The sequence below is a fragment of the Paramormyrops kingsleyae genome, chromosome 8 (assembly GCF_048594095.1).
Source record: "Paramormyrops kingsleyae isolate MSU_618 chromosome 8, PKINGS_0.4, whole genome shotgun sequence".
NCBI lineage: Eukaryota > Metazoa > Chordata > Actinopteri > Osteoglossiformes > Mormyridae > Paramormyrops > Paramormyrops kingsleyae.
In genome coordinates, this window is record NC_132804.1 from 36,032,857 (window position 1) to 36,047,835 (window position 14,979).

The 14,979-nt window shown below is 43.6% G+C and overlaps 1 protein-coding gene across 2 annotated transcripts; it reads right to left on the reverse strand.

Moving 5' to 3' along the window:
* Positions 1-2,310: 2,310 nt before the first annotated feature.
* On the reverse strand, positions 2,311-9,583 carry LOC111834461 (uncharacterized). Of its 2 annotated transcripts, XM_072715750.1 has the most exons (7): positions 9,371-9,583; positions 8,917-8,988; positions 8,062-8,106; positions 4,135-5,188; positions 3,722-3,877; positions 3,441-3,533; positions 2,311-3,283 (listed from the first exon to the last, which is right to left on the reverse strand). In XM_072715750.1, exons 4-7 carry the CDS (start codon positions 5,170-5,172, stop codon positions 2,954-2,956), a joined length of 1,617 nt encoding a protein of 538 aa, XP_072571851.1. In that variant the 5' UTR covers positions 5,173-5,188; positions 8,062-8,106; positions 8,917-8,988; positions 9,371-9,583; the 3' UTR covers positions 2,311-2,953. The 2 variants fall into 2 exon arrangements, with proteins under 2 accessions (XP_072571851.1, XP_072571852.1); XM_072715751.1 differs by lacking the exon at positions 8,917-8,988.
* Positions 9,584-14,979: the final 5,396 nt, after the last annotated feature.

Consider the following 14,979-nt stretch of genomic DNA (forward strand, 5'->3'; position numbering starts at 1 on the left):
AGTGCAGAAAAGACAGGACAAGAAGGACAACACGCTCCACAAGGCAATGCTAACCATGGTGCAGACCACTGCAAATATAATAGCATTAGGGAAAGGAGGAGGATCAGGAAGAAACGCAAATGCCTGCTATATCTATATGACTTAAACCAGGCAAAGACACGCGTACAAAATGCACTATATATGAGCCCTAGTGGGTTGCACTGTACCTCACAATTTTCCAAGAGGAGTCCAGATGAGCAATATGAGAAGGAATGGTATAAATGGAGGTCAGATAAGATAAGATTGGAAATTATGTTTTGGAGTAATAGTGCTCTCAGTGTTGATGCTACAGAGGTAAATGAGAAAGTCTCACCCCTACACTCTAAGGGTGCTTTTCCACTGCACCAGGTACCGTACTTTCGGTACTTCCATAAAGTACCAAAAGTGTGGTACTTCTTTTGTGTCGGTTTTCCACTGGCATAAAAACTGGTACCGGCGCCAAATGACATCATCACTGATTGTCCCTGACTGACATCATCACAAAGCGCAATGCGGTATTTCTTTCACTGGATTCAAACATGTTATTATGATCCTTCACTTTCCTGTAGTCCTACTTAAGTTTTTTGATTTTCAAGCGGCATTGTTCGGTGTTTCGCGTGTGCCCCATTTCTTCCAAGCAGCTTGCTATTACAGCAAATACTTTTTTATTCAGAGTCGTGTCATCCAAATCCCGCTGGATCTGTTCATCCAACCATATGGCGATTAAAGCCTGTGTTTCCTCGTTTGTCCATCCTTCCGTTTTAATTTTTAAATATTTTTGTTTCTACTGCTTTTTATTTCGTTTCTCGCTGTTCGCTGTGTGTATTTTGTGTTTCAGCGGCAGGCTATTTGCATAACCAATCAACAGCAACGTTTTTAAGTCCCACCCCAAAGTACCGAAGTACCAAAGAAGTACCCCAGCTGGTTTGCCACTTTCAGTACTGGAACTTTCGGTACTGGTACTCGACCGGAAGTCAATGGAAAAGCGAAAGTACCGTACCGAAAGTACCGTACCTTGTGCGGTGGAAAAGTGCCCTAAGAGTGAGGGGGAGCACGCCTTATGTGTCACTGGCAAAAGGTGCAGAGGATGAGTGGAAAGATTTGGGCCCATGGGTGAGACGATGTATGAATGAGAATGACTTGGAGTATATGCGTGACCCAACAGCGAAGTTCAGCCCTCCCTAAAGACTTACGTGACTGATTTAAATTACACAGTGACTGCTGAAAGAAGCATACAATAGGCAGGCAGAAAATGAGGTTATTTACTAGCCAAACTTATTAGACTATGCAAACTGCAATACCCGCTGAAACCAGAGGCGATAGAGGGAATCAGGCCAGTATTCCAGTCATTATTGAAAGCGGGAGTAATAGTGCCATTTGAAAACTCACCAGTAAGAATTTTTCCAGATTTAAAAAAAAAATAATGCACTACTCCGGGGAACCAACAAAGCGGAATTAGCAATTGTCTCCATGCATGAAACTTTGAAATCTGGATCTCTCCTGAGTCATTATTCTGCTCAAGCAGTGGAACTGGAGGCATACAAGTTGGCAGAAGGGAGAGCAGAAACGATTTATACAGATAGCTGATATGCCTTTAGAAAACACATGATTTAGGGGCCCTGCGGAAGCACAGGGGATTTCTTACATCTGCAGGAAAACAAATTGTGCACCACAAATTGATCTCCAATTTATTGCAGGCTATTCTTTTATCTAAATGTCTAGCAATATGTAAATGTGAAGCTCACACTGACACTACTGATTTTGTTTCCAAAGGTAATGCAGCAGCAGACGTGGCAGCCAAGGTAGCAGCAGCACAGCCACCCATACACACTGAAAAAAATTAGTTGTTGAATCAACTTAAAAAAACCATAGAAAGTATTTCCACGTGATTTTATAGATTTTTCTCAGCATTAAGTAATTTTGTTGTTCCAACTTAATTTTCCTGGGTTGGTTGTAAATGATTTACTAAGGTTGACTGAATCTGAGTTCGATGATTTGGTCCAATTCAATTTTCTTTATTTAACTAAACATGATTTACATTTGTAGATTTCATTTTATTTATTGGAGTTGGTATAACTGTGTACGCAGGTTGGTTACACATTATTTAGTAAAGCCAATGTTATTTAAATATGTTAATTTGGTGCAAACTGATTTACATGGGTAAGTTATTCATAATTTACCAAAAAGATCATTTACAGGTAACTGGATTAAATAGAGTTTGTCCATTGGATCATATTTAAATTGTACAGCCTGCTGGATGTCAAGAGTATAAAAGATAGCACACAACAAACATGTTGTAACAACCTTTAGTCCCAAGCTTGCCAGAAAAACAGGACATTAGTTTCCTTTTCAGAATGATTCAGTGTAAACCTTACAATTTCCTGAGAAATACAGTGATAATAAAGCACATTTAAGTTGTGCTTAAGAATGCAACTGTGTAAAATACAAAGCATTCAGAAACCTGCTTCCTCTTACACATGAAATATTCAACAAACACCTTAGTTTACTAACAAATATAAACCTTGCAATTTCCTGCAACATAATAAAACACATTGTCATGTTTAATGTACTAAAACATTCAACTTCGAAAATTATTTTCTCATTTTGAAAATGCACAAAATGCACGCTTTTTCAAAGTGTTGAACCTTGTAAAACAAATGTTCAAAAACAGGGATTCAGTCTCTTTTAAAACACAAAGGAAACCTTATAGTTTTGCTGACAAATTTCTAAGGATAAAGCCACTTCAGTACAAAATTGTCCACTATGATTTAGAATCAGACCCCATCTTATAGAACAGCTGACTCTATCCATTTACAAATCACATTTTTAAATGACTTACATATCCATTTCAATATCTGCAATGAAACATTTATGCAGCTTAGGATGTTAATCAAATAAAAAGAGAAGAAAAAATGTATTTGCAGTGGCATCAAAGTCAATGAAGTTGTCCACGGAAAAGCTTGGTTTTCAAAGCTTGTACTTTGGCAGATAGCTTGTTTCCGTCTAATTCCATAAAAATCTTCTGCAGAGCTTCAAATGTGTATTTGAGCTCTGAAGGGTAGCTCAGGTTCAGAGCATATATGACACTAAGCAACATTGCCACTGCAAACGCCACACTACCCAAGTGACCCAGCACTTCTACTTCCTCTGCGATTATTCCAACATCCACCAGATCATCGCCAGGCTCTGCACCTTCATGTTTGATCACAAAGATGGCAAGGACTGTATCTTCCATGGCCCTCTCTGCACTTTGTCTATCTGTGTCCTATGGTAAAACCAAAACCAAAAGTCATTTTTCACTAAATTGAATAACATATTACATATGTTTATGATCTCATTTTTACTGTGGCAGTGTTGAGTTATGATCAATTTACATACATAACTTGATAATCTCCTAACTCAATAAAGGAAAATAAACATACCATATATTCCCTGATCAGCTGATCTGGATCTTCATTCAGGTACAAACAGAGACCTTTCAAGACAAATTCTCGCTTGATGTCAATACTGTCATTCTAAGAAAGCAAAACAGAGAAAAGAAGAACATCAGGTCTATACCCTCAACTCATCCCTTTTAACACAATCCACTAGACACTGCAGGAAATAGTAGGTATTAGCTGTTATGCTAAATCAGGGCTCAAAGCTTGCCCGAAAGCAATAGTTTGTGCCTTAGTCTTTAAAGCAGGTTATATCAATACCATACCTGTGTCACGGGTACCATAATTCTCTGAATTTTTCTCCCAAGAATGCCGCCTTTCTGTGCATACACCTTCATCAGGTTTTCAGACAGCAAATCAAGTCGTGAGAAAAACTTTGACTGCAAACTGATAGTTGTTATTCTCTTGAATTCTGTAGCCATCTGCCAAGACAAAGAAAAGTAATTACACTCAAAAAGATCAGGTACATGATGAAAACACATTTTGATATAAATTACTAATCTATAAAGAATATTGCCAAAGGTGTAGCAATTTTTAGATTTAGATCATGAATAAATTCCTGATTTCTTTCTAACCAAACAAGCAGCATGGTTGCACATGCAATAAATGAACAAAATAAAACAAAAATTTAAAGAATTAAAACCAAAGCAGATGTCCCTTCACAAAAGGATTTAGTTACCTCACGCACTTGAAAGAGTGCAGGCCATCTCATTTTAATATCAGCAATCATAGGTGAGTCGCCGACTATCTCTAGCCTTCTGTGTGCAAAAGTTTTATCCATCATCATTGCCACAGTGTCCTGACTATCCCTCTTCTTAACTTCAGAGACTAGAGAAATCCTTATCTTTTCTTGTGTCTCTGCTGTTTCACCCAAGGGATAGGTGGGACAGAAGTTGACTTCCGCTTTTTTTGGCTTCTTCACACGATAGGCTGGACTGCATTTGCCCTCTGGTTTGCGTTTCAAAGAATTTATTCCCACTTCCGGGCATCCAATCTGTCTGAGCTTTGAGCGGTAATTGCCAAGCTTATACTTTAGACTTGCCTTCCATCCACTATGACCACTCACTGAACCAGGTTCTCTCAAACATGGATGCTTTGATACAAGAGCTTCTGCTACATTTTCAAAATCGGCATCAGAGGGGTAAACTTTGTACTCAATAATTTTTTGTGCCAAGCTATCAAGAATTGTAGACTTCAATTTAACATCAGGGTTGAACAAAGCACCATTTTTTCCAAATGCAGTGTTTGCCCTCTCCAGCTGTAGCTGAGCATCATAAGAGAACTGGGGAATTGGGAAGGAAAGAGGCCACACAGAGGATCTTGATGAGGAGGTGGACTCAGCAGAAGACAAGATCTCTGTGTCACACAAACTGCTTGAAGTGGAAGTAGAGTCATCTAGACAGCGGGAGGAACCGACAGCTGAGAAGGGAGGGGGTGGAGAGCCGTCCAGCTGACTTAGTGCAGAGCTGGTGGAAGCCTTCAAAAAAATTACCTTGATGGTACCCCTGTCCTGGATTTCAGATGTTGACTGCAAGTTCATAAATTCATTCCCAAATTCGGCATCCATAAATTGAAGCCTGAAGTCTTCTTCTAGGCCACACTGACTCATTATTTCTTCAGACAGTTCCATGACAGACCCGGGTATTCCACCAGGCAGGACCAGCCGGTGGGAATTGTTCTCTCCAAGAATTATTCGAAGCTTCACCGGTGGAGCCATTTCACAACAATGAGTTCTTTAATGAGAAGGAGAAAATAAGCATGGCACATTTGACTGTCATTTCTACAATACTGATAAATAGTCCACAATTTAGCTTGCATGTTACAAACTAGACTAGTATGTACCTTTTGAGTGTCACCATTCGCAGTTGTCCAACTAAATAGTCTGCTAAAGGGTAATAATCTGCAAGTTCATCAATACCAACCAATATAGTTTCTCTGGTTGGACTTGCCCTCAGCTCAAAGGCATGGAAATGCTCCCAGTACCACGCACTAAGCCTCTTCACTATGAGAAACAGTCTCTCTTGTACAAAACAAACTCTCAGAATCTCTGCGAATTCTGGCAGTCCTCCTGTAGACCCATAAGGAACTATCACCCCTTCTCTAAACTGCACACCTTTGCTCATTGCAGACTTGGTGAAATGAACTTCAGTTGTATCTGGAAATTTGTGTGTAATAGCCAGGGCTATATCATGCTTCAGAACATCAACAGGGACTGTTGAGACATTTGTCACATCAGTGGTAGGTTTTTGAAATCTAGATGATTTTAGGTGATATGAAATCATGACCTGATGTTTACTTGCTAGTGAAAGAGGCACATTTTTAAAACAACTGGTATGTCGTACAACATTCTTAAAAAAACTGTGCTTGGCCTCAAACCTTAGAGTCCAGTGTGCCACAAGAGGACCAAACATTCTGATCATTTTGGGATAGTGTTCCAAGTAATGGTGTTTTGGTAAGAGTTTCATACCAGGGAATACCTCAAGGAGCCTTTGTCTGTGCTCAGAAATTTTCCCTTCGAGGTAGGCAATTGATTCATCTGAATGTGCTGGAGCAACCACAAGCTCTACAATGTTTTTCAAGTCAAGCAATAGCTGCCACACCATTTCTTCCTCTGGCACCAGATGCCCAATTATAAATGGAAGCAGCCTCAACAAGGCCCAATTTTCATGGGCATTTCCGCCTATTGTTTTTCTTGTTGAAAAAGTACGAGGGATCACATGTGGCTTGTTTGTTTTGTCTGACCATTTGTAGTTAAAACAAACTATTAATTCATTAAGGCTTTCAAGACTAAAGTACTTTTTTGAGATTAGCAGTTCCAAGCAACGTGCTAATTCCACTGGCACTACACCCTCAAAAACATCATGAACAATATCCGGGGGATAACCTGTATGAACACTGAAGTGTGCAAGACTTTTAGTGAAAATGCATTGTCTTTTCACTCCAAAACAGATTATTTTATGTTCCTGAGCTGATTTCACATGAAACTCATGGAGTTCTTTTGTCCTAACACTAAAGTCTCCCACTTTTACCTCTTTTTGCTGGATTTCTGCACAGGATGCTGTGCAGAATCTGCAAAAATACTCACCAGAAAAGCTTTCAGTAAACCCAGCTATTCCATGAGCTGCTAGGTTATCTGCTACAACAAGCTGAACTGTACCTTTAAGACACTGGCCCAGCAACGGAACAAAAACTCCATCTTGCTCCAAAGTTTTCAAATCCTGAATAAGAGGGTCTAAGACAGTGTCATAACCATATTTTTTTACATCATCAGATCTACATAAGACTGCCAGGTAAATGGAAGACAGTGATGAATGTGAACCTGGAGGCAAGTTGTTCAAAATCCAATATAGTGCGCAAAGCTTATGTTTCCTACGAGAAGTTCCAAGCGGATTGCAAACCTCAAAATCATCTATGTATAAACTTAAACAAATTCTCAATTCATTCCCTGACAAAAAACTGTTTTCCTGGAAGAAAGCACCATCCTGAGAAGACCTGTATATTTTCAGTTCACTTGTCATCCTACTTTTCTGTTGTGCTAGATGGTTTTTGACTACAATATCCACCACCTCTCTATTTGCAAATACCAGCTGCAAAGATTTTAGTACAGGAACATACTGAAAACTTCGGCTTTCTTTGGCATCAAGCATAAACTCAACAGGTTCTACAATATTAAAGCTCGCTTTATAATACTGTTTACGAAGGTAAGCTGTACTTAAAGGACCACCTTTTCCTATCACTTTAAGTAAGGGGTTAGAAATGGAGAGAGCTTTGGCTATTTCTTTGATCTCTGACTTCTCAGTTGTAACACTATGGTTTTGAAATATGTCTTCAACAATGCTGAGAGAGAGTGGCAACGTTGCAGAAGTAAACATGTAGTGCAGTTCCTCTAAAAACTCATCAAGTGTTGCACCTGGCACATGAGCAATATGCTCCAACTTGAGCAATATTGCAGCAAAATTCTGCTCAATTAATTTGGGCATGTTCTCTATTGCATCCATATCACTGGTTACACATGTGCTGCTGGCTTCACCTTCAGGGTCGGCATGACCACTTGTACCTTCCACTGGATTATGAGAACATTCGTGTGGCACTTGTGTAGTTGTAACCACACCAAACTTAAAATCTTTCAATCCATGTTTGTTATGTTTTCTGTTCTTGTGGGAATGAAATGTACCATATACATTTGTTTGAAAATGACAACCCTCAAACATACACTTTACTGTTTCATTGTTCTTCAAGTGACTGCCAATGTGCACAAAATAATCTCTCTCGGTAGAAAGAACACTACAAGTGCACAAGTGACAACTGAATGTTGACAGTTCAAGTAGCTCCTGTGAATCTTGTTTAGGGTGGACTCTGCTTAAATGAATTTATAAAGCATTCCACGTTTTAAAAGTACAAGGGCAGCTTAGATATAAACATGGGTAGTGCTGACTATGTCTGTGCTGCAATCTAAAGTGCTTTAATAGCTCATGCCTATTAGACACGGATACACTGCACTCCTTACACAGCCACATCCCTGCATTTTAATATATGAAAAATCACAACTATTATAACACTTAATTTATAAACATTCAAATAGTACTCCAAAAGTGTTTTAGCTTACCACTATAATTTTTTGTAGCAGCTGTAATTAGTGCTCCCTCAAAATCTGCAGGAAAAAGAAAAGAATCAAATATATTGGTTTATTCGAAGAGATTTGATATAACAATATGTGATGATTTTTTAGAAATACTGACCAAATTCACAGTTACAATGCTTATATTTTCATTCCTTAATTTTATTAATTGATGATAAGTGCGTATTTAACTATAGGAGGCATACGGAACGGTTCGATAATATATCAAGTACTGTTACACCTTAATAATAACCCAGAAATGCCGACATGGCTGCCAAAAGGTAAGTTTGGGTAGTCGCAATATGGCTAGTAAAATGTAGCCACATGCAACTAAATCTTATTTAAACTAGGATGAGTATAGTTTGCTTTGCAAAGCAAGATACTGCAGATATAGTTGCAAAGAGAGACATCGATATAATGCAAATACGCACACAGAAAGTATTCTGACCTTAACAATCAAATGTCGATATGATATGAAACAAAACCAAATCCCGGAAATTTAAGGCATTTTAAGTCCCAAAAAGGGAATGAGCGGGAATAAGAGGACGTAAGATAACCCAATTTAAGCTTCCATTTCATATACAGTCGTCCCTCGTTTATCGCGGTTAATTCGTTCCAGACTGTACCGAGTTAAATGAATTTCCGCGAAGTAGGATTCTTTATTTCTTTATTATTCGGCTGCATTCCCACTGTCTATCAACTTTTTAATGAATAAATGTATTTGAAAAAATCGCGATATAGAGTGAAGCCGCGAAAGTCGAAGCGTGAAATGGCGAGGGACGACTGTATTACAAAGATAACTACTAAAGAGTTACGCCAAATGAGAGATTAAACAAAACATACCAGAAACTGACGGATCCGAAAAGATTTTGAATACACCAGACCAGGCTTGAAACGATCCATGCTGGTACTGACCTATGAAGAATATAAAATATGAGCTTAACTCTTCTATATGGAAAAGAGAAGGCTACCTGACATTCTCTAACCACACTGCACTTTCTTATGCCGTTTCCCTTCTTCTATAGTAAAATGTTTTACAGCGTTTTGTTTCTGCGCCTACACTGCGTACATATATGTTAAGATATGAAATTTACTCTGTGCATTAATATGAATGCATTTATATAGAATACAATAAAATAGAATAACCACTTTTATTTTCATTCAGAACATACACCGGTTACTGCATGCACATCAGAACGAAATTAGGCACTAGTTTAAAAATACTGCGGTACGATGGTATTACTTCCGAACAAAACAACTGATAAAATGGTTTGCAATATTGCAAAAGTTCACTTACAAAACACGTTAGCTGGATAGTGCGGAGAAAAAGATGACGAATCCTTTGTCCAGCAGAAAAGTCTGTTCCCGGGCAAAAAACGGATGAATGTATTAACTATGCACGCATGCGCAATCATGGCCATAGTTTATTTTTTCTACTTGATTTTAATCAAATTAAATAAGCTTCGTCAAAACGCAGTAAATATATTTTGAAATAACTTGTTATTATTTAGTACAATCATGTACTGTAATAGATGCATAAAATAAACTCAATTTTATTGCGTTGGAGCTACTAAGGACAGAAATCATTTTTTTCAGTGCACACGATGGTGTGCACAGATAATGGCTGGGAAATTAACCCTGTGGTTTCAGATTTGCATGCACTTCATTCTCAAGCAACACAAAAGGAGAAGCAGCTGTGGAAAACAATGGGTTGTAAAGTGCGAGATGGGGTGTGGTATGGTCTGAACAACAAACCATGTCTACCCGAATACCTTTTTCCTCACTATGCTAAGCTCAGAAAAGATCATGTGTCAAAAGGGGGAATGTACAGTACAATGGAGAGTTTGGGCATTGATCTCAGACAACACTGTGCATACCACCCTGCAAGTGGAGGAGCGGTAGTAATGGAAAACAGGACCTTGAAAAACAAATTGGCAAAATGCAGTGATGATATGGGCTTCAACTGGGTAAAGGCACTACCAATAGTTTTGCTGAATATGATAACTAAGGTAACAACATAGGTTAACATGAGCCCGTTTGAAATTTTTGGCAGACACCCTAATACAGGTAATCCTAATCACAACCCAGAATGTCCATGAGCATATGAGGTAATGAGATGTTGCAATACTACACATGATTGTCTTCTGTTTTATCCCATGTACATACGCAGGTAAAAGAAGTGATCTCTGTAGCTGCTTAGGTGAAGCTACACGGCCAGAGATCTGGGGCCTCATGTAGGGCGGGAGCGGGAAAAAATTATATATATTTTTTGCGGGAGCGGGACAGAATCTTGCGGGAGCGGGCAGGAGCGGGACTGAAAAATCCGTCCCGCGCAGGTCTCTACCGTGATGAGTAGAGGTATATGGTGTTATACTTGTAGTGGTACTAATAGGGAGTTGTACACGGGGGTATTAGCGTGAGAAGGTGTTTAAGGTGAGGGCGGTATCATATAGGGGCGTATGCCGGGGTGTGAGCAGGTGTGTCAAGGTATTGATGAACGTGGGGCGGGCAGGACTGAAGATAAAAGACGCACACAGCAGTGGAGGAGCACTTCCTTGGGACGGACTGAACGCAGCGGCGGCGAGCGGCGGACGGCAGCGATCCCAGGCGCTATTTACAGTGGACGAGATCGTGAGATTGATCAACGCGCTCTAAGTTCCTCCCGATAAGGGACGTGAATAAGTTGGTGCGGATGAATGAATGGACCTGGACTATGTGCGTGTGTGCGGAAGTTAATAGTCCACTCTCCCCCCCTGCTTTGTAGCTCTGTGTGGAGGATTCTTCTGCATCTGTGACGTCGTTGGAAGAGAAGCTGCGCTTGACAAGGGCGGAGAGCCGAAGCCTGGACTGCTGCGCTAGATACCGTGCCGGACGCCGCCTCCCTAGTGTGGCAGGATTGAAGACAGGGGCGGTGCTGCGGGCGGAGGTTTCGCACCCCGATCGGTGCGGATTAATTAATGTTTGTGCTCCGAGTGTCCCTATAATCGGCAGGTTATTCTACGGGTCTCCGTATTGACACTCCCCCGAGTAGCACTAGTTGGAGGGGCAGCCCGCTGAAAGGGAATATCATTGTCCCACGTAGCTGGGGGTGGGTGTCCCGGGACGGGGGGAAGTGAATTCTATTCAGGGGTGGTTTTATTTGTATGTGTTGGATTTGTGAGTGCATTAACCGGATGGTGATGTTTTTATATTGCGGTGAAGCTTGACGTGCGTTAGAGAGTGGTGTAACTACCAAGAGTGTGGTGTGTGTTAGAGTGACTAATCCATATTAGCTGCCCCAGGGGGTTGGGGTATTTGCCTGGGACCCTGGTTGCGGCTGGGCTGGGAGGGGGGGTGTCCACGGGGACTTGGTTAACCGGGAGGGTGTAACCTGAACGATTGGGACGTGAGCTGTCCTTCCTGTAGTTGGGTGTGTGTGATCTTTTTACCAATAAACTTTACGCTTGTAGCTGTCTGCCTTTGCCTATTCCCTGTGTAGTCCAAGGGTTGGAGGGTGGTGCTGGTTGCGGCACCGTTACATTTCTGGCGTAGTCGGCAGGATCCTTGGTATACACAGGCAATATGAGCAATGGGGAGCAGCCTCAATTAGTGGGTGCATTAATGCCCTGGTTTATGGGTGGGCCATGGGTACCAAAATTTAGTGGGGAGGAAGAGCCACTTAGATTTCAGGATTGGAGAACACAGATTGAGGCTTTTATTCGGGCCCAGGGGTTGAATGTGGAGCAGCGTGTAGATTTTGTATTGAGTGCTTTGGAAGGGAGTGCCAAAAGGGAAGTGTTGCTGTTGCCCGGAGGGGAACGTAATACTGATGCTAAGATTTTAGAGGCCCTAGCCGGGTTATATGGGGGCCAGCAGTCAGTGGCTCAGTTGCGTTTGCAATTTTTTCACTGTAGGCAGGAGGTTGGGGAAACAGTAGGGGTTTTTATTCTCCGGCTGCGGGAGGTGCATCAGAGGTGGAGAGCTAGGGATCCCCTTGTTGATGGGACAGATGATGAGCTGTTGCGTGCCCAGTTCGCTACGGGGTTGCGATCAGGCCCCGTGAAGCAGGAATTGTTAAGGCAACTACGACGGGTGCCCACGTTGATGTTTGCTGATGCATGCAGAGAGTCGAAGGCATTAGAACAGGAATTGGCTCGAGAGGAGGAGTTTCAGGTTTGCCCAACGTTTACAGCCCCTCAGCTTAGGCCCGCCGTGACCCCGGTAGAGGCAAAGGAACAGGAGATAACCCTAGTGGCGTGGCAACAGATGAAGGATGCCCTGCGGACAGAGTTACAGCAAGAATTAAAGGAGCAATTGGTAGAGTTGGGGAAATCCCTTTCTGCGGAGCTACGGGGACAGTGTGGCCGGGATTTGGCAGGTAACCCATTAGGGGCCGGTACGCCTACTCGGCGGCAGCCTTCTGATTTGGCCCCCCAGCGTCAACGTCTGGGGTCGGCCCCTCCTGTGTTGCAGCCATACAGATGGGATGCCCAGGGGCGAGCTATTTGCCATGATTGCGGGGAGGCAGGACACATTCAACGGTTTTGTCCGAGGCGACGCTCGGTGCAGGGTTTTCGGCACCCCCGGTCACAGCAGGGCGAGTGAACCGGGAGGGTTCTCTAACGGCACCCCTTCAAAGGCCCTCTATGGTAGGTAGTTGCCCGGTAGTGGAGGTGTTGGTACAGGGGCGGCAGATTCCATGTATAGTAGATACGGGGTCCCAGGTTACTCTGTTTAGTGAAGCGCTGTTTCATCGCCATTTTAGCGAGGACTGTATACAAGATCCTAGTCGGATATCCTGGTTAGCGCTGAGGGCCGCTAATGGTCTCCGGATCCCTTATGTGGGGTATGCTGTTCTCGACTTCAATGTGGGGGGGGTGGAGGTGCCAAATAAGGGGGTTGTTATAGTTCAGGATGATTGTATTAACACCGAGTACGGCCTCTTAGGTATGAACGTTGTGGCAGACTGTTGGGCCGGTATTGAGTTGGGTGGCCACCCGGGGATCACAGCCTTTAAGTCAGTGTTCCCTCATTCAGCGGAGAAGGCGTGGGATGCAGCCTTTGCAGCCTGCCAACAGACGAAAGCCTTAGCGGCCGAAGTAGGATTTCAGGGGGTCGCCAAGCTGCAGCGACAGTCCCCAGTGGTGGTACCCCCAGCTGCCGAGATGATTGTTTGGGCGTCCGTGCCTCAAGCCACTAACCAACCTTTTCAGTTTGTTTTAATGGAGGATTTTGAGCAGGGGCGGGAGTGGTGTGTAGCACGATCGGTGGGGGTGATTCAGGGTGGGAAAGTACCCCTCCGTATCTGCAATCCAAATCCGTTTCCCCTAGAGCTGCCCCAGCGATGCCCCTTGGCTACCGTGACCCAGATAGACCCAGCGGATATAAGGGGGCGGTCCCATTTGGTGTTGCGGAATATTGAGCCTAGGGTAGTGGAAGTGGATGTTCAGCAGGTTGAACGGACCCCAAGCGGGGACCATCCGGCCCTGGCGTTGCGGGGTGAGGGCCTGGATGGTGACCAGCAAGAAGAATTGGCTGCGCTGCTGCGGAGGTGGTCCCATGTATTTGCAGCTCATGACGAGGACTTTGGGAAGACTGCAGTGGTTACCCACCAGATCCCTACAGGCACAGCGCCCCCAGTACGGGAACGGTATCGGCCTGTTCCTCCTAACCTCTACCCAGATCTGAGAGCCTTACTGCGGGGGATGTTGGATAGTGGGGTGGTGAAAGAGAGTTCGAGTCCATGGGCAGCCCCGGTTGTACTGGCCAAGAAGAAGGATGGGTCATGGAGATTTTGTGTGGATTATCGGAGGCTGAATGCAGTGACTCACAAGGACTCCTTCCCATTGCCACGCATTGAGGAGTCTCTCACTAGCCTTTCTAAGGCCGAGTGGTATTCGACTCTTGATCTGGCCAGTGGCTATTGGCAGGTGGAGGTGGACCCGGTAGATCAAGAGAAGACTGCTTTCACTACCCCATTTGGCCTATACCAGTTTGAACGCATGCCGTTTGGCCTCTGTAATGCCCCGGCCACTTTCCAGCGATTAATGCAGCGTTGTTTGGGGTCCCAGGTGTATGACTCCCTCTTGATTTACTTGGACGATGTGATTGTTTATTCACCTGATTTCAACACCCATCTACAGCACCTTGAGAGAGTCTTTGGTAGACTCCAGGAGCATGGGCTAAAGCTACAGCCTCGCAAATGTCGTCTGTTCCAGCGTGAAGTGACCTATCTAGGACATGTGGTCAGTCACCAGGGAGTGGCTACCGACCCAGAAAAGACTGCTGCTGTCCGAGACTGGGCGACCCCTGTGACCGTGAGGCAGGTTCGGTCATTTTTGGGGTTTGCGGGGTATTATCGGCGCTTTATTCCAGCTTTTGCAAGGGTGGCTGCCCCACTTAACCAGCTTCTACAGGGCAACGCCAATCAGCCCTCTTCAGTCGTCCAGTGGACCCCGGAGTGCCAAGCCGCCTTTGATGCCCTTAAACAGGCACTCCTTACTGCTCCTATTTTGGCCTATGCTAACTTCCAGCTCCCCTTTAAGTTGTATACGGATGCAAGCCTCGACGGACTTGGGGCTGTGCTTTCCCAAGTTCAGGATGGGAAGGAACGGGTGATTGCATACGCTAGCCGCAGCCTTAATCGGTCGGAACGTGGCAACCCAAATGTTAGTTCTTTTAAGCTGGAGTTGTTGGCTCTAAAGTGGGCAATAACCGAAAAGTTTAAAGACTATTTGTGGGGGGCTCAGGTGATTGTATTTACGGATAACAACCCCTTGGTCCACTTGGAGACTGCCAAGCTAGGGGCTACCGAGCAACGGTGGGTGGCTCAATTAGCCAACTACTCGTATGAGATCCATTACCGGCCAGGAGCGAGGAACCAAAACGCCGATGCCCTCTCTCGACTGCCGGGAGACCCCGCCGATG